At 45.3% G+C, this 23,624-nt stretch overlaps 1 protein-coding gene across 1 annotated transcript in view; it reads left to right on the top strand.

The window, feature by feature from the left end:
- The window catches only part of LOC141272047 (uncharacterized), a 346,920-nt gene that overhangs the window by 24,230 nt on the left and 299,066 nt on the right, over positions 1 to 23,624 (top strand). Inside the window, exons 7-10 of the mRNA XM_073682332.1 lie at positions 6,328 to 6,477; positions 6,607 to 6,786; positions 6,870 to 6,993; positions 7,076 to 7,173. Of these exons, the coding sequence (XP_073538433.1) occupies positions 6,328 to 6,477; positions 6,607 to 6,786; positions 6,870 to 6,993; positions 7,076 to 7,173 (552 nt within the window). The remainder of the gene's footprint in view (positions 1 to 6,327; positions 6,478 to 6,606; positions 6,787 to 6,869; positions 6,994 to 7,075; positions 7,174 to 23,624) is intronic.

The following is a 23,624-nucleotide window of genomic DNA, read 5'->3' on the forward strand; positions in this document are numbered from 1 at the left end:
CTGCGATTTCTGAGGCTGGTGACTCGGATAAACTTAGCCTCAGAAGCAGAGGTGACTCTTGGTCTTCCTTTCCTGGGGCGGTCCTCATGTGAGCCAGTTTCTTTGTAGCGCTTGATGGTTTTTGCAGCTTCACTTGGGGACACTTTCAAAGTTTTCCCAATTTTTCGCACTGGCTGACCTTCATTTCTTAAAGTAATGATGACCACTCGTTTTTCTTTACTTAGAATTTGTATTATGGCAAGAAAAAAGCAGCTAACAGTCTATTCGGTAGGATTATCAGCTGTGTTTCCACCAGACTTATGCACAACACAACTGATGGTCCCAACCCTATTTATAAGGCAAGAAATCCCACTTATTAAACCTGACAGGGCACACCTGTGAAGTGAAAACCATTTTCGGTGACTACCTCTTGAAGCTCATCAAGAGAATGCCAAGAGTGTGCAAAGCAGCCATCAAAGCAAAAGGTGGCTACTTTGAAGAACCTAGAATATAAGACATATTTTCAGTTGTTTCACACTTTTTTGTTAAGTATTTAATTCCACATGTGTTAATTCATAGTTTTGATGCCTTCAGTGTGAATGTACAATTTTCATAGTCATGAAAATGCAGAAAAATCTTTAAATGAGAAGGTGTGTCCAAACTTTTGGTCTGTACTGTATATATATTATATAGTATATGTATAATTATACTATACAATTTTGTGATAGATTGACTCACTTGGTTGCACATAGAGGTACACAGGGACAGGTTTCTCTTTCCTTCATATGACCAAAACAGCTCATAGCTTTCACCTCCATGCGCTCCCCACACCAAATGCTCTGAAAGCTGTGATTTTATCCTCTGATTTCCTCCCGTTCTACAGATGTTTAATCACCCTAGCACTAAAGATGGCTGATTAACCCACTCGTGTGCTGGAACCTTACTGCAGCTGTTAATCTCAGTACTACATATCTACCCTCCAGTACTTTGCCAGTGACACTTTTTTAATGAGGATCTTGCTTTTTACGCTAGTCACATTGTATTTTGGGGAAAGTTTATTGATGATATCTTGATTTTGTGGGAGGTGACACAAATATATTTAGAGATTTTGTTTCAATTCTTAATTATAATAAAGTACGGATGCTCTTTACAAGCGAAATAGAACATAAAAAGATCAATTTTCTGGATCTGACTGTCCACATTGACTCTGAAGGATCTGTATATACAACGTGTATAGGAAGCCAATGTTCACCAATAGTCTCCTTCACTGGGAGAGCTGGCATCCACCTGCCCTAAAAGCTGGAATACCGGTGGGCCAATATCTCCACACCAGGCTGAATTTCTTCGACGATACCTGATTCAGTAGAGAAAGTAGAAATCTATTTGCACGTTTCTCCACTAGAGGCTACCCAAAAAAGACATTGTATAAAGCATTCAATAGGGCTAAAAACGCCAAAAGAGATTCACTTATTAATGCTAATAAAATAGTTTTTTCCTCCGACACTATCAGATGTATTGGCACTTTTGATATTCAGGCGAATATAGTGTATAAGATCATGTAGAGATATTGGTCGGAATTACTATTTTAACCCCTTTACCTCCGAAGGTAGTTTGCTAGTTAATGATCAGGCCAGTTTTTACAATTCTGACCACTGTCACTTTATGTAATACTTTAGGTAATAACTCTGGAACACTTCATTGGATCTCACTGATTCTGAGATTTGTTTTTTTCGTGACATGGTGTACTTCATGATAGTCGTAAAATTTCTTCGTTATCACTTGCGTTACTTTGTGAAAGAATCGGAAATTTGGCGATAATTTTGCAATGTTCAAACTTTGAATTTTCATGCCCTTAAATCAGAGAGATATGTCACACAATATAGTTAATAAATACAATTTCCCACATGTCTACTATATATCAGCACAATTTTGGAAACAGTTTTTTTTGTTAGGAAGTTATAAGGGTTAAAAGCTGATCAGCGATTTCTAATTTTTCCAAAAAAAATTAACAAAACCATTTTTTAGGGATCACATCAAATTTGAAGTGACTTTGAGGGGCCTTTATGACAGAAAATACCAAAAAGTGACACCATTCTAAAAACTGCCCCCCCTCAAGGTGCTCAAAACCACATTCAAGAAGTTTATGAACCCTTCAGGTGCTTCACAGGCATTTTTGCAATGTGGAATTAAACAAAATTTGTTGTGCAAATTCACTTTAGCACACCGATGACCCATATGTGGGGGAAAAACACTGTTTAGGCACAAGGCAGGGCTCGGAAGGGAAGGAGCGCCATTTGACTTTTTGAATGTAAAATTTGCTTGAATAATTAGTGGACGCCACGTTGCGTTTGGAGAGCCCCTGATGTGCCTAAACAGTGGAAACGCCCCACAAGTGACACCATTTTGGAAACTACACCCCTCAGGGAACTTATCTAGATGTGTCGTGAGTTCCTTGAACCCCCAGGTGCTTCACAGACGTTCATAACGTAGAGCCGTGAAAATAAAAATTCAAACTTTTTCCACAAAAATGATTTTTTAGCCCCAAATTCTTTATTTACACAAGGGTAAGAGGAGAAAATGGTCCCCAAAAATTGTTGTTCAATTTCCCACGACAGGGTTCAGAAGGGAAGGAGCACTGTGTGACTTTTTGAACTCAAAATTGGCTGGAATTGAGAGCGGACGCCATGTCGCGTTTGCAGAACCCCTGATGTGCCTAAACAGTGGAAACCCCCCACAAGTGACCCCATTTTGGAAACTATACCCCGCACGGATTTTATCAAGCGTTATAGTGAACATTTTGAACCCTGAGGTACGACACAGAATTTGATAACATTAGGTCATCATATTGAATAAGTTGTCATTAGTCTTGAACTCAAGTGCTCGCTACTTGAGTTTGTATCGGGTGTTCGGGCATGCACCAAATATGACGAGTGCTCCAGTGACATGGTCGAGTCCCCGCCCCGCATGTTTCATGGTTGTTAGACACCCAAAAAAAAGGCAGGCAATCCCCGTGTGTTTTTTTTGGCTGTATAATAGCTGCGAAACATGCAGGACGGGGACTCAAGCATGTCACTCGAGCACCCGCGATACTTGGTGCTTACCTGAGCACCCGATGCAAACTCAAGTAGAGAGCACTTGCGCTCAAGACTAGTCGCCATATCGTTATTTTTATTTTTTTTCCAAACTCTAACATGTCCCTAACCCTATCCAGAGGGATCCATTCACTATAATGAGGCAACAGAGTTACGCTGGACTCCATATGGCCTCTGTTTAACGGTGTTAATCAGAGGTTCACAAAAGTTTGGCTGATGGAGCTGTATGGCGGCTTGTTTTTTGCTGGACAAGATGATGTTTTTAGCGGTACTGTTTTTATTTACATTCGCCTTTTTAATCGTGTTTTATTCCACTTTTTGTTTGGCAGTATGATGATAAAGCATCGTTGTTTGCTTCGTTTTTTTTTTTAACTAGTGGAAAGTTTTATAGGTCAGGTCGTTCCGGACGCGGCGATACCAAATGTGTAGTTTTTTTGTGTTTTTTCTTTTTTTTTTCATAATATTTATTTATGGGTACTAATATATATAGATGGATAGATGGATGTAAAAAAATTTTTATTTAAAAAAATATTTATAACTTTTTTTTTTTTTCACTTTTTTACTTAGTCTCACTATGGGACTTTCACTTTCTGGAGGCAGATCGCAGTTATAATGTATAGCAGTGCAGGATCACTGCTATACATTATAACCTGTCAGGCTTGCACACACAAGTTACTTTGATCATGCACTGCACATGATCAAAGTAAATTGCTGGTGTCTGGTGACCCGGATGTTGTCATCAGGTCATCATGGCAGCGATCAGGACCCCGCGCTGACGGGGTCTCCGATCCAATAGCAGAGGGGCTTCTGTCCCTGTGCTCGCTCACTAAATGCTGCGATCGCACCAATTGCCTGGCACTGAGTGGCACCAATTGCCTGGCACTGAGTGCCGGCTGTCAGAATCAGCTGACACCCGGCGGTGATCGCACCCACACAACCTGTATGCGGGCGCGATCGCCATGTCATAATAGTACGTACCTGGTCCTTAAGCACCAAGGCATGCGTACTATTACTGACAATATCAGAAAGGGGTTAAGGATCGGATTAATTGTAGATCAAAGAGAATTATATATGTGGCAAAATGCCCATGTCCGAGACTATATGTGGGAAAAACCACGCAAGAATTTAGAAGGAGAATTTCAAAACATCTCAGTTCCATCAATACAGAGAGTGATATTCCTTTTGTCTAGCCATATGAGAGGACTACATGCTGGTAATCCACTAGATTTGGTATTTTGGGGGATTAGGAAAATGAGCCTGAGCCCAAGAAAAGGCAACCTGGATAGACTCCTACTACAAGAAGAGGCAAAATGGATCTATAGACTCAATTCTCGAAGTCCCAATGGTCTTAATGAGGGTTTCAGTTACAGTGACTTCTTGTTCCCAGATTTATTTGGCAGCATAAACCATGGGAAGTAAAACAAACATGGCCCTTTGGGCAAAAACAGGGAAACAAAACAGAAAAGTGGTGATGCCAAACACAGTCCTTGTAGTAGTGGGGATTCACCCTCTGAGTCCAGCAAACACAGGGTTCAGATTCGCACAGAACACACAAGCCTCCTCTCTGGAGCTAGGTTCTCCAGACACTGAACTCTGAATGCCTCAGCAGGCCAAGTGTTTAAACCCCTAGACCACACCCTGAGGTGGAGATATGGAGAACAACCTCTCGCCCGCTCTTAGTTGTTCTCATGAAAACATGCCCTTTACAGATAGTGACTTAAACCCGCCTTGCACATAATATGCTGGAGGAAACTTAACTGTTTTTAATTCACTGAATCTAATAGCCTCAGGGAAACATATCTCCCCTGCAGCACTTTACAAGTGACTGTCACAATATTTATCTGTGTATATACATTTATATGTGAAATGATCCTTTAATAACCTCTCTATCACTGAATGTCTTACATTGAGCCTTATATTAATTAAGAAAATGTATATTAAATCATTAAATAAGTTATGTTGTTTATGTTTGGTCCAGGCATGGATTGCTTGGATTGGGTATGAGCTATATGTTTTTCTATTGGTCCACATATAGAACCTATGAGGCTGAAAGAGAGGCTTTAAAAGGTCCATCCCCTTATTTTTTACTTCATTATAGCACTGGGCCCCTGATAAAGTTTGTATAGGCGAAACTGGTAAGGGGAGCTAAATATGCTTTTTAGTATCTTCAGTGGTATATGTGAGAAGGAAATGTACAGATCTATAAAATGCTACATTGATCTATGGACTGCAGCCATGATCACACTAGGGAAATATTAACAAAAAAAAGGGATTGATTTGATGTAGCGGATATGGAGGTGTTCCAATGCTGGGAAACACTCCGATACAGGGATACAACATAGGTCCACTGCAGTAGTTTTAAACATTTAAACAGAGTCCACTTTTAAAAGGAAATTATTAAAAGTTAATTTTAATGCATCCCTTATAGTGGATCTATTTACCCCTTGGGTAATATGTTGTTTTGACCCAGTTTAGTCCAACTTACAAGTCTTTATTTTGGCAACTCACAACAAAAAGGCAAATGTTATCCTCCGGCTATCAGCCGGATCATCTAAACAGTCCTTTATACTCCATTTCCGTGGGTGACGACGCCACCGTATCTCTCGTGGGTGCGTCAATGGCTTTGTTTCCTCTGGCCTGTGTTCAGTCTCACACAGACCTGTACTGCAGAAAGCTCCTGCTCTGAAACCTGCAAACCAAACACTGACACATCCAAACCTTTACTGCAGGTTTAAATGAAAACTGTGGCCATGGGCCACTTATAAGACCCGGACTAGAGGGAGAGACCCATCCCACTACCGATCCTATAGATCTCTCCAAAAATAAAAGCCCATATTAAGTTTTCCTAAATTTGACCTGGTCAAATAGCTTGACCAAGTCCAATCTTACTTTTGTTTTGTATTGCAACCACAGCTGCTTCTCTGATTACAATGCACTCCAGCAGGTTCAATATGCCTCTATGCGCATCCTGGGGGATACATAACGGCCTTCGCATATGACTCCCTTCATTGTCTCACAGGCCATATATCAGGATTTAATTGAAATGTTTTATTTTTTTTTTTCTTTTAGATTTGTTCTTTGTTTTTCATGTTCTATTAAAGATAAGTGATAAATCATTATATGTGACTAAAATTGGATTGTGTTATACCGGGGGCTGGACGTGGCCATGACTGGATGTAGAGAAGCCGGTAACAGCTCCGGAGATTTCTTACATGGGATCTTTATGATGTTACATCGTCATCTTTTCCCCATTCAGGTCCCTACAATATCGGATCCTCTTAGTGGAGATCTTCTGTATAAGAGAATTTTCCTGTTTTACCCATCAAGGATGGATAGGGACAGGGACAAGATGGCGGAGAGGATATTAAACCTCACCCTAGAGATCCTCTTCCGGCTTACTGGAGAGGTGAGAGATTCTGATGACGTCACATTACATCATTCTCATCTATGGGAATAACAGATGGACAGAACTGGAGAGGTGAGGACTCTGGAGATGTCTGTAGTGAGATTTATTAATGTGTCTCTCCATAACCAGGATTACACAGTAGTGAAGAAGACCTCTAGTGAGCGCTGTCAGGACCCTGTGTCTGAGGGATGGGGAAGACCCCTGAGCCCAATCACGGGGCCTCCACCTCACCCCCTGATACATGAGGACATCAATGACCAGAAGATCCTAGAACTCACCTACAAGATGATTGAGCTGCTGACTGGAGAGGTGACACTGCTGGGAATGCTGGGACATTATACATTAACGCTATGAAGGGATCGCGGGGATGACAGTATCATTGTATGTGTCAGGTTCCTATAAGGTGTCAGGATGTCAGCATCTATTTCTCCATGGAGGAGTGGGAGTATTTAGAAAGACACAAAGATCTGTACAAAGACGTCATGATGGAGGTTCCCCAGCCCCTCACATCACCAGGTAATAGACAGGACTAAATACACACGGCCTATAATTATCTGTATATAAAGAATGAATCAGTCCCTGTATGTGTTTCCTCCAGTTGTATCCAGTGAGAGGACAACACCAGAGAGATGTCCCCGTCCTCTTCTTCCACAGGACTGTAAACAAGAAGATCCCGATGTTCCTCAGGATTATCAGGTAGATGGAGAGAAGGTGTCATGAGATCTCCCTATGATGTGTAGAAGGGTGTGAAGGTCTTGTGTTCAGTCTTGTTTTATCCACCAGTATTATACACTGATGACCAATTTATTAGAGACACTTTCACAGTCCCATCTGAAACTTATTAGACACATGACCGTGGAGTGCAGCATAAGGGCGCTGTCAGGCGGCTGTATAAATCAAACTGAGATGGTAACACACTGCATGTACTGGACTGTAGCTCACCGAACCCGAGCGTGACAGCTACTTAGGAATACATGAAGCTGTCACTCTCCGGTTAGAAGTGTCACCAGTCAGTCCGTGCACTGCTTTCCAATCTCAGTTTGATTTATACTGCCGTCTGACTGCGCCCTAAATCGGAGTGATCAGTTTTCAGAATGGGAACATAGAGTAATCTGAATCACTTTGAACACTGTCACAGCACGAGTATTTCAAAAATTGCCAAACTTATGGTGTATTTTGCATGCAATGATGTGACGAGTATACAGAGAATGGGGTGATCAATTAAATCTAACCAGTGATATTGGATCCTTTGGATGTAAACCACGTATCAAGGAAAATGTTAACTATAGTTGTGAGAACATGTGGTGCAGTTATACAGACTGCAACTGAATACTGCGCTAGTGTTCAACTAATGTGTGCGAATGCAGCCATCATTCCTTAGAACAGATGGGCGATAGCAGTGCCCAGTTCCAGTGTCATTGCTGACCTATAGGAACAGAAAGGAATAAACTTTTGGCAAGAGAGCAAAAATAATATCCCTGAGCAATGGAAAACTTTGCACGGATTAATCCATATTGATGATGGGAGGGTCAGAATTTAGCAGAAGCAGCATGAATCCATGTACACGTCAGCCCAAACAACCCTTACATTGGAAGTAATCAATGACTACATGTCACAGGTCATGTAGTCTTGGTAAGGGTTATTTTTCTCCTTCTCCCATGACAGCGCCACCTGAGAGAGGGTATCCGCCCTTCAAGGACAGGAACCTACTGAATAAAAAGGCGGTACCTCTCTTCCGCATCAGTTTTGGTTCCTGTCCTTGATAGGAACCTCTCTAGGTGGCTCCTCACATACCTGATCTTGGGGTCTGGAGTCGGGATCCCGGGATCGGTGTGGCCTGGAGGCCGCGAAGAAGCAGCAGATGGGCCTCTAGTTTCAGCCCCATCTTGCTTGCACCTGGGTCTGCGTGCAGGGGGGCACCTTCCGGCGCCCGCACGGGGGTCCGTGGCTGGGCGCGCCTGCAGGCAGGCCTTTCGTGTCTGCGCTCGCGCAGGGTCGCTTCACGCCCTGTGACGTAGCGCGCCGGAAGCCCGGGTCTGTGCATGCGCAGGGTGCGATTCAGTGATCTGACGCATTCCCGTACGCAAGCGCGCCGGGGGCCGCTGGGACTGCGCACGCGCAGGAGATGGGTACCCTGCGCGGAGCACGCCAGCAGGCTGGATAATAAAAAAAAGAAAAGAAATATCACGCTGCCGTATCATCCGGAAAGGGGAGGGGCCAGAAGGGGGTGGAGCCTCCATCTACTTTATATGGATGGGAAGCTATCAAGATGGCGGTGTCTGCATTCCTTTCGTTATGAGTGAGGAGCTGCAGTCACCTGGGCAGCAGCTGTCACCGCAGCAGGAGGAACAGCTGCAGCCGCCTAAGCAACGTAAGCAGGTTAAGCAGCAACCTGACCAGCAGCAGTAACATCGGGGGTCTTCCCATCGTCAGAGCCACAGTAATGGGAGCCGTACGAGCGCCAGCCGAACCGATCAGAGGAAAACTGCTCGTGAGCCTCCGCCAGACGGTATCGTTCATGTGAACAGCAACCACTGTCTCCCGTACCCTAATCTAAATGGCAGTGTGGTGAGTGATCTTCATGAAAGTTCACCTTAGTAATGTGCTGTTCTCTATTTTCTCTTTTCGTTTCTTTCTGTCTTTGGTAGGAACCCAAAAAGAGTAGTTCTAAGAGCAACAATAAGGAGCGTGCATTATGTAGGGTTAACCTTCCCAGCTCCTACGCTAATTACCTTTGCTCAGGTTGCATTCAAAAGATTATTGCAGAGGAGTCTCCTATCTTTGCTATGGACCTGAAATCCTTAATCCATATGGAATTTAGGGATTCCTTAAAGACCTTGACCTCTCGTAAGAAGAAAAAGCAGAGACAGGTTACCTCAGACTCAGGGGAATCGGTAGAATCCTGAATCGCAAAAGAATCCTTTTCCTATCACCCATGACAGCACCACAGTGAGAGAGGGGATCCACCCTTCCAGGACAGTAAACCTACAGAATAAAAGGGTGGTGCCTCTCCACCACCTTAGTTGGTTTCCTGTCTTTGAGGGGGAACCTCGTTAAAACGGCGGAAAATGGCACCCTGGGATCTGAATCCAGTGCTTACGGCTCTAACAAGCCTTCGCTTGAACCTTTGGATTCAGAGTATTCACATTAAAGACTATTATCCCGGTAGCCCTGACTTCAACATGGTAAGTTAGTGACATTCAAGCTTTGTCGGTTAATCTTTGTTTATACAGATCCTAGAAGATGGGCCGGTTCCGGTGCTACCCTATTTTCCGAAGATGGCTTCCAATTTCCATAGAAGACAGGAAATTTTGCACCCTACTTTCTGTGCTAATCTGGGGAATCCATGGCAGAACAATAAGAAAGTGTATGTCCCCATCAAGCATTTTGTAAGGTTGCGATTCAGTCTTCACCTTGCACCTTCTATAGACACTATAGGCTTGATCTGGGATCTTCTGCTGTCCTTTGCTTTAGGAAAACTATTCTACAGGCTGTGGTCCCACCCTAATTTTAAAGTTTTTTCTCTGTAAATCTCTCGTTGTGGTGCTGTCATGGGTGATAGGAAAACACTAGATTACTTAACGGTAATGTGATTTTCGTGAGTCCATGACAGCACCCTTATATTCCCTTCCATCACTGGTAGAAGTTCATCTCTTCATTTCCTTCGTGGTGTTTGATTAACGCGGTGTGTGGAAGGAAAAATCATGGGATATATAACTATTAAGTAGTGTCCTCTCATGCGCTGTAAACAACTGAGGTGTTGGAGAGGCGCCGCCCTTTTATTCTGTAGGTTTCCTGTCCTGGAAGGGCGGATCCTCTCTCTCGTTGTGGTGCTGTCATGGGCTCAGGAAAATCACATTAACGGTAAGTAATTTAGTGTTTTCCTCCTCTGGCCTCTCTTCATCGTCTTCATCAGAATCTTCGGAGGAGGATGGAGGGGGTAAACCATGTTTTTCCGTAGACAATACAAAGAGACTAGTCAAAGCTATTAGAACGACCATGGGTATTGCCGATGGCAAGGCCCCCAGAACGTTCAGGATATCATATTCGGGGGTCTGGATCAGAAGAAGAGACGCACATTCCTGGTCAATGAGAGTATCAAAACTCTTATCGATAGAGAATGGAAAAATCCAGAAAGGAAGAGCCAGCTGCCTTCATCTTCTAAGCGGAGGTACACTTTTGAAGAGGAGGACGCGGCTAAGTGGGACAAAACCCCGAAAATTGATGTGGCTATCTTGAAATCCTCAAAAAGATCCACACTACCATTTGAGGATTTAGGGGCCCTCAAGGATCCGCGTGATAAGAGAGCGGAGTCTTTTCTAAAACAGACCTGTGAGTCCTCAGGCAAGGGCTCTGAAACCGGCAGTGGCGGCCACCTGCACCGCCTGGTCAATGATGATCTGGCTGCAGCAATTAGAGGACCAGATTAAGGGGAACGTCTCTAGAGAAAAGATTCTATCGGGTCTTCCTCTAATGCAGGGGGCTGCTGCCTTTCATGCGGATGCATCGCCAGATTCAGTGAGGCTGGCTGCCAGATTAGCTAACCTTTCCAATGCCGTCCGTAGGGCACTATGGTTCAAGAGCTGTCCAGGGGATGTGCAATCTAAATCTAAACTCTGTTCAATCCCATGTGACAGGGACTTTCTTTTTGGGAAAGCCTTAAATGACATCTTGGATAAAGCCGCAGACAAGAAACATGGTTTTCCCAGCGTATCTATTCCCCGTTATAAGTCTTCCTTTCGGAAGAGTTAATATAATCGAGTAAATTTTCTTGAGATCAAGGTAGTTTGTTAGACAAGAAGCTGAATAATAGAGGCTTCATGTTCGGGGTCCATCCTCCGAGAGTAAAAAAGCGCCTAAGTGACGGACCTCCCGCGTGGAAGAAGATGACATCCAGTACCTGGATTTTGGTGATAATCGGGAAGTTCAAAACCATTCCCAGAGACACCGTCAGGATTTCAGCCCCCAGAGGCCTGAGGGAGCAAATAGCCCTACAGCAGGAAGTACTCACTCTGGTCAAGAAGGGGATTTTGATAGAGACACCATTACCCGAGCAAGGGAGAGGGATTTATTCCACTTTCTTCCTAATAAAGAAGCTGGATGGCTCCTTCAGAACCATTGTCAACTTGAAGAGGCTAAACAACTACTTAACCTACAGACCATTCAAGATGGAGTCGATAAGATCGGCCATAAAAATGTTGTTCCCAGGGTGTTATATGTGCGTACTCGATCTGAATGATGCCTGCTACCACTTCCCAATCTATCCAGGACATCAACAGTATCTGAGAGTAGCTGTACATATCGACAAGCATGTAAAGCATTTTCAGTTTACAGCTCTTCCTTTTTGGCATCTCCATGGCTCTGAGGGTTTTCACAAAAATTATCCTGGAAGTCATAGCACATCTAAGGGAGAGGAATATTCTAGTCATCTCTTACCTTGACGACTTCGTGGTGGTAGGCAGATCAATTAGACGGATATTCTAGTCATTTCTTACCTGGATGACTTTTGGGTGGTAGGCAGATCAAAAAAAACTCTGCACACTTGCTCTGGCAGAGGTAACAGCCAGGCTAATTGGGTTGGGATGGATCCTAAATTTAGAAAAATCAAAACTAGAACCGCGGAAGGTTCAGTCCTTTTTGGGTCTCGTTCTAGACTCAGAAAATCAGACTTGTCTTCTGCCAGAGGACAAGAAATTGAAGATCAATTCCCTCGTCTCACGTGTAATCAGGAATCCATCCATGAACCTGAGAAGTGCAGAGTCTCTACTAGGTGCGATGACATCTTGTATTCCAGCAGTACAGTGGGCCCAGTTTCATTCCAGGAGTCTACAGCAGGAGATCCTGACAGCAGACAGGCAACTCAGAGGTTACCTGGACGGAAGAATATCTCTTTCGAGTTCGGTAATCAGCTCTTTGGATTGGTGGATGAATCCGGAAAATCTATCTCTGGGTGTTCCTTGGTCATTCCAGGTGACAGATACAATTACGACAGACACAAGCGCAGATGGCTGGGGAGCTCACTTGAGAGACCATTCAATACAGGGACTCTGGTCGAACAGCGAGACGGGTCTCTCCTCCAACATGAAGGAGCTGTTGGCAGTCAGAAACGCAGTAGTAGAGTTCAGTTCTCATCTTCAGGGTCAACACATCCGGATAATGTCGGACAACCGAACAACAGTCGCTTATATCGACAGGGGGGAACAAGATCTCTTCCTTTGATGTTAGTGAAAGAACAGATCCTTAGTTTTGCGGAGAATCATCTATTTACGCTCTCGGCGCTGAATATAAGAGGAGAAGAGAACGTAAGAGCCGATTTTCTAAGTCGTCACGTTTTGAAACAAGGGGAATGGGAACTGAATCCAGCGATATTCCAGCAGATTGTTTACCGATGGGGGCAACCTCAAATAGATCTGTTTGCGAACAAATGCAATCGGAAAACCGAAGTCTTCTGCTCCTTAAATCCAGAAGAGAAGCCATTTGCTGTAGACGCGCTACAAATCCCCTGGAACTTTACCCTGGTCTATGCATTTCCCCCTCTAATGCTAATTCCTACTATCCTGAGGAAGATCCGAGAAGAACAGGCAAGGGTTATATTGATTGCCCCGTTTTGGCCAAAGAGACCATGGTTCACCTGGGCTAAATTTGTATCTACCTCGGGGCAGTCCGCTAAGGGAAGGGTTCCTATTGGGGCCATCCTGGAGTTCCTTCAGAAGGGCTTAATCATGGGGTTAGCCACCAGTACTCTTAAGGTACAAGTGTCCGCTCTGGGGCCACTATATATAATTACGACTTGGCAGCAAATAGATGGATCACTAGATTCATTAAGGCTTGCAATAGATCTAGACCTATCTCTAATCCCAGGATGCCTCCATGGGACTGTAATCTGGTTCTGGAGGCGCTAACCAAGCCTCCCTTTGAGCCGTTAGAGAAGGTTTTGGAGAAAGTTTTCACCTTAAAGACAGTCATGCTGGTAACGCTAACGACAGCACGTAGGGTTAGTGATCAGTAAACCATCCGTTCACTCAGGTCTCTATAGACAGGGTAACTTTAAGACCAGACCCGTCCTATTTTCCACAAGTAGCCTCCAAATTCCACAGGACACAAATTACTCTCCCTTCCTTCTATCCTGACCCTAGAAATTCAGAGGAACAAAGGCTTCACACTCTAGATGTAAAAAGGGTATTAGTCCAGTATTTGGAGGTGACGAAGGCGTGGAGGAAAATTGCCGCCTTATTCATCTCATTCCAGGGGGCTAGGAAAGGGCTTAAGGTTACGAGAAGGGCTATAGCTAGATGGAACAGGAACACCATTAGCTTAGCGTAGTACTCTAGCAATCTACCAGTTCCAGAGAACCTGAAGGCCCACTCCACCAGGGCCGTAGCTGCTTCCTGTGCTGAGAAGGCGGATGTGCCCATCGACATCATATGTAAGGCGGCAACTTGGTCATCTCCCTCTACATTCTATAAGCATTACCGTCTTGACCTTTCCTTATTTACTGATCTGTCCTTTGGGAGGAAGGTGTTGCAAACGGTGATCCCTCCCTCTGGTGTCCGATCTTTCTACATCTCTCAGGTGGTGTTGTCATGAGAGAAGGGGAAAAGATCCTAGTTACTTACCGGTAACGGGACTTTACAGAGCCCATGACAGCACCCTATTTATTCCCTCCCCTTTATCACTTATGGTGTGCACTACTATGGGTGTTTACAAAGAAATGTTTTGGTGGTAGTTGTGTACTAACATATTTTTCGGAGGCCCTCTCATGGTCTGAAACTAAAACTGATGCGGAAGAGAGGTACCGCCTTTTTATTCAGTAGGTTCAGGTTCCTGTCCTTGGTGGGCGGATACCCTCTCTCAGGTTGTTCTGTCATGGGCTCTGTAAAATCCCGTTACCGGTAAGTAACTAGGATCTATCCTCCTATCGTGTGTGTGTGTATTGTGGTAGATCGCCTCACTTGGTTGCACATAGAGGTACACAGGAAATCTTCTGCTGAGTTTATTAAGAGCACTGCATAAACTACAGCAATGTTAGCAAAAACAAACACGGCCTTCCTGTCCTAACAGAAAAAACAAAACATAACCATAACATATGGCACAGTCATTGTGGCTACGCGTAACCGCTCGCTTCAGGAGCAAACAATCCCAGCTTTGTCTTTCCTTCATATGACCAAAACAGCTCAGAGCTTTCACTATATATACATACACACAGTGGGGAAAAGTAGTATTTGATACACTGCCGATTTTGCATGTTCTCCCACCTACAAAGAATGTAGAGGTCTGTAATTTTTATCATAGGTACAGTTCAACTGTGAGAGACAGAATCCAAAAAAAATCCAGAAAATGTTATTGTATGATTTTTACATAATTAATTTGCATTTTATTGCATGAAATAAGTATTTGATAAAATAGAAAAACAGAACTTAATATTTGGTTCAGATACCTTTGTTTGCAATTACAGAGGTCAGGCGTTTCCTGTAGTTTTTGACCAAGTTTGCACACACTGCAGCAGAGATTTTAGCCCACTCCTCCATACAGATCTTCTCCAGATCTTTCAGGTTTCGGGTTGTCGCTGGGCAACATTGAGTTTCAGCTCCCTCTGAAGATTTCTATTGGATTCAGATCTGGAGACAGGCTAGGCCACTCCAGGGCCTTGAAATGCTTCTTACGAAGCCACTCCTTAGTTGCCCTGGCTGTGTATTTCAGGTCATTGTCCTGCTGGAAGATCCATCTTCAATACTCTTACTGAGGGAAGGAGATTGTTGGCCAAAATCTTGCGATACATGACCCCATCCATCCTACCTTCAATATGGTGCAGTCGTCCTGTCCACTTTACATAAAAGCACCCCCGGAGTATGATGTTTCCCCTACCATGCTTCACAGTTGGGACAGTGTTCTTGGGGTTGTATTCCTCTTTCTTCTTCCTCCAAACACGGTAAGTGGAGTTGATGCCAAAAAGTTCTATTTTGGTCTCATCTGACCACATGACCTGTTCCCATGCCTCCTCTGGATCATCCAGATGGTCATTGGCGAACTTCAAACTGGTCTGGGCATGTGCTGGCAGACCTTGCGTGCCCTGCAGGATTTTAATCCATGACGGCGTAGTGTATTACTAATGGTAATGTTTGAGACTGTGGTCCCAGCTCTCTTCAGGTCATTGATTAGGTCCTCCCGTGTAGTTCTGGGCTGATTCCTGACCTTTCTCAGAATCATCCTTACCCCACAAGGCAAGATCTGGCATGGAGCCCTAGACCGATGAAGATTGACAGTCATCTTGTGATTCTTCCATTTTCTAATAATTGTGCCAACATTGGTTGCCTTCTCACCAAGCTGCTTTCCTATTGTCCTGTACCCCATCCCAGACTTGTGCAGGTCTACAATTCTGTCCCTGGTGTCCTTAGATAGTTCTTGGGTCTTGGCCATGCTGTAGAGGTTGGAGTGTGATTTGATTGACTGTGTGGAAAGGTGTCTTTTATACAGGTAACGAGTTCAAACAGGTACAATTAATACAAGTAATGAGTGCAGAGTATGAGGGCTTCTTAGGTGATTAAATACTTATTTCATGCAATAAAATGCAATAGAATTATTTAAAAATCAAACAACCTAATTTTCTGTTTTTTTCTTTTATTTTTTTTTAACTTCTGTCTCATAGTTGAAGTGTACCTACGATAAAAATTAGACCACCCCCCCCCCACCCCCACTCGCACACACACGCACTGGAGAAAATAAGTGTTTGATACACAGCCGATTCTCCAGTGTGTGTGTGTGTGTGCTTGTGCGTGTGTGTGTGTGCGTGCGTGCGCACACTCCGCCTCCAGCAGAACAGGACACAGCAGAGCTGGAGCACAGGGAAGAAAGGGGAATATAAGTGTTTTATTTTTTTTGTATATGTGCAGCGTGAAAGCGATGAGGGGGGCCACACATACCAGGATTGGGGGAGGATGAGGGGGCCACACATACCAGGATTGGGGGGGTGAGGGGGCCACACATACCAGGATTGGGGGGGTGAGGGGGGCCACACATACCAGGATTGAGGTTGGTGAGGGGGCCACACATACCAGGATTGGGGGGGTGAGGGGGCCACACATACCAGGATTAAGGGGGTGAGGGGGCCACACATACCAGGAATGGGGGGGTGAGGGGGCCACACATACCAGGATTGGGGGGGTGAGGGGGCCACACATACCAGGATTGGGGGGGTGAGGGGGCCACACATACCAGGATTGGGGGGGTGAGGGGGCCACACATACCAGGATTGGGGGGTGAGGGGGCCACACATACCAGGATTGGGGGATGAGGGGTACCATACATACCAGGATTTGGGGGTGAGGGGGCCACACATACCAGGATTTGGGGGATGAGGGGTACCATACATACCAGGATTTGGGGGGTGAGGGGTACCATACATACCAGGATTAGGGTATGAGGGGACCATGCATACTAGGATTGAGGGGTGAGGGGACCTGGCATACCAGGATTGGGGGATGAGGGGTACCATGCATACCAGGATTGAGGGGTGAGGGGTGCCATGCATACCAGGATTGGGGGGTGAGGAGTGCCATGCATACCAGCATTGGGGATGAGGAGTGCCATACATACCAGGATAGGAATGCGGGGTGCCATGCATACCAGGATGATGGATGGTGCCCCATGCATACCAGGATGAGGAGTACCATGCATAGCAGGATGAAGGATGGGGTGCCATGCATACCAGGATGAGGGATGGGGTGCCATGCATAACAGGATGAGGGGTACCATGCATACCAGGATAGGAATGCGGGTTACCATGCATACCAGGATTGAGGGATGAGGAGGCCATACATACCAGAATTGGGATGAGGGGAGCCATGTTTACCAGGATGAGGGGTACCATACATACCAGAATAGGGATGCAGGGTACCATGCATACCAGGATGATGGATGGGGTGCCATGCATACCAGGATGAAGGGTACCATACATACCAGGATAGGGATGAGGGGGTGCCATGCATACCAGGATTGGGGATGAGGGGGTGCCATACATACCAGGATAGGGATGAGGGGTGCCATGCATACCAGGATTGGGGATGAGGGGGTGCCATACATACCAGGATTGGGATGAGGGGTGCTATGTATATCAAATTTAGGATGAGGAGGCCATGCATACCAGGATTGGGGATGGGGGGTGCCATGCATACCGGGATTGGGGATGGGGGGTGCCATGCATACCGGGATTGGGGATGGGGGGTGCCATGCATACCGGGATTGGGGATGAGGGGTGCCATGCATACCAGGATTGGGGATGAGGGGTGCCATGCATACCAGGATTGGGGATGAGGGGTGCCATGCATACCAGAATTGGGGACGAGGGGTGCCATAAATACCAGGATTTTGGACGAGGGGTGCCATGTATACTAGGATAGGGATGAGGGGTACCATGCATACCAGGATAGGGATCTGGGGGGGGGGCATGCATACCAGGATTCGGATGAGGGGCCATGTATACCAGGATAGGGATGAGGGGTACCATGCATACCAGGATAGGGATGAGGGATGGGGTACCATGCATACCAGGATTGGGTATGAGGGAGCCATGCATACCTGGATGAGGGGCGCCATGCTTGCCAGGATTGGGGATGAGGGGTGCCATGCATTCCAGGATTGGGGGTGAGGGGTGCCATGCATACCAGGATTGGGGATGAGGAAGCCATGCATACCAGGATTGGGGATGAGGAAGCCATGCATACCAGGATTGGAGATGAGGGGTGCCCTGCATACCAGGATTGGGGATGAGGGGTGCCCTGCATACCAGGATTGGGGATGAGGGGTGCCCTGCATACCAGGATTGGGGATGAGGGGTGCCCTGCATACCAGGATTGGGGATGAGGGATGCCCTGCATACCAGGATTGGGGATGAGGGGTGCCATGCATACCAGGATTGGGGATGAGGGGTGCCATGCATACCAGGATTGGGGTTGAGGGGCCCCATGCTTGCCAGGATTGGGGATGAGGGGTGCCATGCATACCAGGATTGGGGATGAGGGGTGCCACGCATACCAGGATTGGGGATGAGGGGTGCCATGCATACCAGGATTAAGGATGAGGGGTGCCATGCATACCAGGATTGGGGATGAGGGGCGCCATGCTTGCCAGGATTGGGGATGAGGGGCGCCATGCATGCCAGGATTGGGGATGAGGGGTGCTATGCATACCAGGATTGGGGATAAGGGGTGCCATGCATACCAGGATTGGGGATGAGGGGTGCCTTGCATACCAGGATTGGGGATAAGGGGTGCCATGCATACCAGGATTGGGGGTGAGGGGTGCCTTGCATGCCTGGATTGGGGGTGAGGGGTGCCATGCATACCAGGATTGGGGGTGAGGGGTGCCATGCATGCCTGGATTGGGGGTGAGGGGTGCCATGCATGCCTGGATTGGGGGTGAGGGGTGCCATGCATGCCTGGATTGGGGGTGGGGGGTGCCATGCATGCCTGGATTGGGGGTGAGGGGTGCCATGCATAGCAGGATTAGTGGTGAGGGGTGCCATGCATAGCAGGATTAGTGGTGAGGGGTGCCATGCATAGCAGGATTAGTGGTGAGGGGTGCCATGCATACCAGGATAGGGATGAGTGCATCACATAACAGGATCGAGGAACAGGATTGGGGAGCACAAATACCAGGATGGGGGCAGCACATACCAGCATGGGAGACCATATACCAATAAAAATGCTCGCCACCCGAGCGTAGAACGGGCTCAATAGCTAGTAGTAGTTATATTCTCGTACATAGGGGCAGTATTATAGTAGTTATATTCTCGTACATAGGGAGCAGTATTATAGTAGTTATATTCTTGTACATAGGGAGCAGTATTATAGTAGTTATATTCTTGTACATAGGGAGCAGTATTATAGTAGTTATATTCTTGTACATAGGGGGCAGTATTATAGTAGTTATATTCTTGTACATAGGGAGCAGTATTATAGTAGTTATATTCTTGTACATAGGGGGCAGTGTTATAGTAATTATTTTCTTGTACACGGGCAGTATTATAGCAGTGATATTCTTGTACATAAAGGCAGTATTATAGTAGTTATATTCTTGTACATAGGAGACAGTATTATAGTAGCTATATTCTTGTACATAGGAGCAGTATTATAATAGTTATATTCTTGTACATAGGAGCAGTATTATAGTAGTTATATTCTTGTACATAGGGGCAGTATTATAGTAGTTATATTCTTGTACATAGGAGCAGTATTATAGTAGATATATTCTTGTACATAGGAGCAGTATTATAGTAGTTATATTCTTGTACATAGGGGTCAGTATTATAATAGTTATATTCTTGTACATAGGAGCAGTATTATAGTAGTTATATTCTTGTACATGGGGGCAGTATTATAGTAGCTATATTCTTGTACATAGGAGCAGTATTATAGTAGTTATATTCTTGTACATAGGAGCAGTATTATAGTAGTTATATTCTTGTACATAGGAGCAGTATTATAGTAGTTATATTCTTGTACATAGGAGCAGTATTATAGTAGTTATATTCTTGTACATAGGAGCAGTATTATAGTAGTTATATTCTTGTACATAGGGGCAGTATTATAGTAGTTATATTCTTGTACATAGGAGCAGTATTATAGTAGTTATATTCTTGTACATAGGAGCAGTATTATAGTAGTTATATTCTTGTACATAGGAGCAGTATTATAGTAGTTATATTCTTGTACATAGGAGCAGTATTATAGTAGTTATATTCTTGTACATAGGGGCAGTATTATAGTAGTTATATTCTTGTACATAGGAGCAGTATTATAGTAGTTATATTCTTGCATATAGGAGCAGTATTATAGTAGTTATATTCTTGTACATAGGAGCAGTATTATAGTAGTTATATTCTTGTACATAGGAGCAGTATTATAGTAGTTATATTCTTGTACATAGGAGCAGTATTATAGTAGTTATATTCTTGTACATAGGAGCAGTATTATAGTAGTTATATTCTTGTACATAGTGGAGCAGTATTATAGTAGTTATATTCTTGTACATAGGGGCAGTATTATAGTAGTTATATTCTTGTACATAGAGGAGCAGTATTATAGTAGTTATATTCTTGTACATAGGAGCAGTATTATAGTAGTTATATTCTTGCATATAGGAGCAGTATTATAGTAGTTATATTCTTGTACATAGGAGCAGTATTATAGTAGTTATATTCTTGTACATAGGAGCAGTATTATAGTAGTTATATTCTTGTACATAGGAGCAGTATTATAGTAGTTATATTCTTGTACATAGGGAGCAGTATTATAGTAGTTATATTCTTGTACATAGGGGGCTGTATTATAGCAGTTATATTCTTGTACATAGGAGCAGTATTATAGCAGTTATATTCTTGTACATAGGAGCAGTATTATAGTAGTTATATTCTTGTACATAGGGGCAGTATTATTGTAGTTATATTCTTGTACATAGGAGCAGTATTATAGTAGATATATTCTTGTACATAGGAGCAGTATTATAGTAGTTATATTCTTGTACATAGGGGTCAGTATTATAATAGTTATATTCTTGTACATAGGAGCAGTATTATAGTAGATATATTCTTGTACATAGGAGCAGTATTATAGTAGTTATATTCTTGTACATAGGGGTCAGTATTATAATAGTTATATTCTTGTACATAGGAGCAGTATTATAGTAGTTATATTCTTGTACATAGGAGCAGTATTATAGTAGTTATATTCTTGTACATAGGGGTCAGTATTATAATAGTTATATTCTTGTACATAAATGCAGTATTATAGTAGTTATATTCTTGTACATAGGGGGCAGTATTATAGTAGTTACATTCTTGTATGTGTGTGTGTATATATATAATATATATATAATATATATTACACACACATAAAGAGACCAACAGAATAGCTAATACATGACTTGTAAGTAAAATAAAGATATTCTTTTCCCAATAGAGGCACATAACTTGTACAGGTTCCAACAATTACATCCAGTAGTTTTCGCTGCCCTCCATCTTTATTTTTTGCACTTTTCTTGACTCTTTTTCCATGCAGACCACTTTCTCTGTACAATCCATGTCCTGGCTTGGCTTTCTAGATTTTTGGAAAGTCCAAGTCAGGGTTATACTTAGCTTCTTTCCTTATCGTCTCAGGGTCCCCACTAACGCTTGGCTACATTTCTTTACCTCCAGCTCAGATCCACTAGAGTTGCTTTCTCTACTTCCTTACCGGATTTCTGATCTGGTCCCAAGTTCTGCAAGCTGTGCTCCAGTTTTTATTTCCACCGATTAGTGGTCAGTTTAGAAGAACGCTATCCTCATCCTTCCTTGTCACACACATTCTGCGCCAGCCTTTTTACTTTCAGTCCTTCACTTATACTTTCTTCAACTTTCAGTATTCAACTACTGTGAATTCTTAACATAACTCAGGGGTCTATTTATATATTTGACCTCTCCACTACTTCCAGATTTTTCTGCACACCCAATATCGTGTCTCAAGTGCTGACAATAGGAGGTAAATGGTGCCACAACCTCACTCTACTGGGCTCCACATACAATTATAGTGTATTGTGTATATATAGTGAAACACTAAGAAACATCTTCCAAGACCACCTCCAGCTGTCGTGCTGACCCTCTGTAACTCTCCCCTGCTCAGCTGCATGGCTGACCCTCTGTAACTCTCCCCTGTCCAGCTGCAGGGCTGACCCTCTGTAACTCTCTCCTGCCCTGCTGCACGGCTGACCCTCTATAACTCTCCCCTGCCCAGCTGCAGGGCTGACCCTCTGTAATTCTCCCCTGCCCAGCTGCAGGGCTGACCCTCTGTAACTCTCTCCCTGCCCAGCACCCTCTGTAACTCTCCCCTGTCCATGTGCAGGGCTGACCCTCTGTAACTCTCCCCTGTCCATGTGCAGGGCTGACCCTCTGTAACTCTCCCCTGCCCAGCTGCAGGGCTGACCCTCTGTAATTCTCCCCTGCCCAGCTGCAGGGCTGACCCTCTGTAACTCTCCCCCTGCCCAGCTGCAGGGCTATCCCTCTGTAACTCTCCCCTGCCCAGCTGCAGGGCTGACCCCCCTGTAACTCTCCCCTGCCCAGCTGCAGGGCTGACTCTCTGTAACTCTCCCCTGCCCAGCTGCACGGCTGACCCTCTGTAACTCTCCCCTGCCCAGCTGCAGGGCTGACCCTCTGTAACTCTCCCCTGCCCAGCTGCAGGGCTGACCCTCTGTAACTCTCTCCTGCCCAGCTGCAGGGCTGACCCTCTCTAACTCTCCCCTGCCCGGCTGCAGGGCTGACCCTCTGTAACTCTCCCCTGCAAGGCTGATCCTCTGTAACTCTCCTCTACCCAGCTGCAGGGCTGACCCTCTGTAACTCTCCCCTGTCAGCTGCAGGGCTGACCCTCTGTACCTCTCTCCTGCCCAGCTGCAGGGCTGACCCTCTGTAACTCTCCGCTGCCCAGCTGCAGGGCTGACCCTCTGTAACTCTCTCCTGCCCAGCTGCAGGGCTGACCCTCTGTAACTCTCCCCTGCCCAGCTGCAGGGCTGACCCTCTGTAACTCTCCCCTGCCCAGCTGCGGTGCTGACCCTCTGTAACTCTCCCCTGCCCAGCTGCAGGGCTGACCCTCTTTAACTCTCTCCTGCCCAGCTGCAGGGCTGACCCTCTGTAACTCTCCCCTGCCCAGCTGCAGGGCTGACCCTCTGTAACTCTCCCCTGCCCGGCTGCAGGGCTGACCCTCTGTAACTCTCCCCTGCAGGGCTGATCGTCTGTAACTCTCCTCTACCCAGCTGCAGGGCTGACCCTCTGTAACTCTCCCCTGTCAGCTGCAGGGCTGACCCTCTGTACCTCTCTCCTGCCCAGCTGCAGGGCTGACCCTCTGTAACTCTCCGCTGCCCAGCTGCAGGGCTGACCCTCTGTAACTCTCTCCTGCCCAGCTGCAGGGCTGACCCTCTGTAACTCTCCCCTGCCCAGCTGCAGGGCTGACCCTCTGTAACTCTCCCCTGCCCAGCTGCAGGGCTGACCCTCTGTAACTCTCCCCTGCCCAGCTGCAGGGCTGACCCTCTGTAACTCTCCCCTGCCCAGCTGCAGGGCTGACCCTCTGTAACTCTCCCCTGCCCAGCTGCAGGGCTGACCCTCTGTAACTCTCCCCTGCCCAGCT

This window comes from Phyllobates terribilis, unplaced genomic scaffold (assembly GCF_046119375.1).
Source record: "Phyllobates terribilis strain yellow unplaced genomic scaffold, ASM4611937v1 Scaffold_5__5_contigs__length_657084704, whole genome shotgun sequence".
In the NCBI taxonomy this organism is placed as follows: domain Eukaryota; kingdom Metazoa; phylum Chordata; class Amphibia; order Anura; family Dendrobatidae; genus Phyllobates; species Phyllobates terribilis.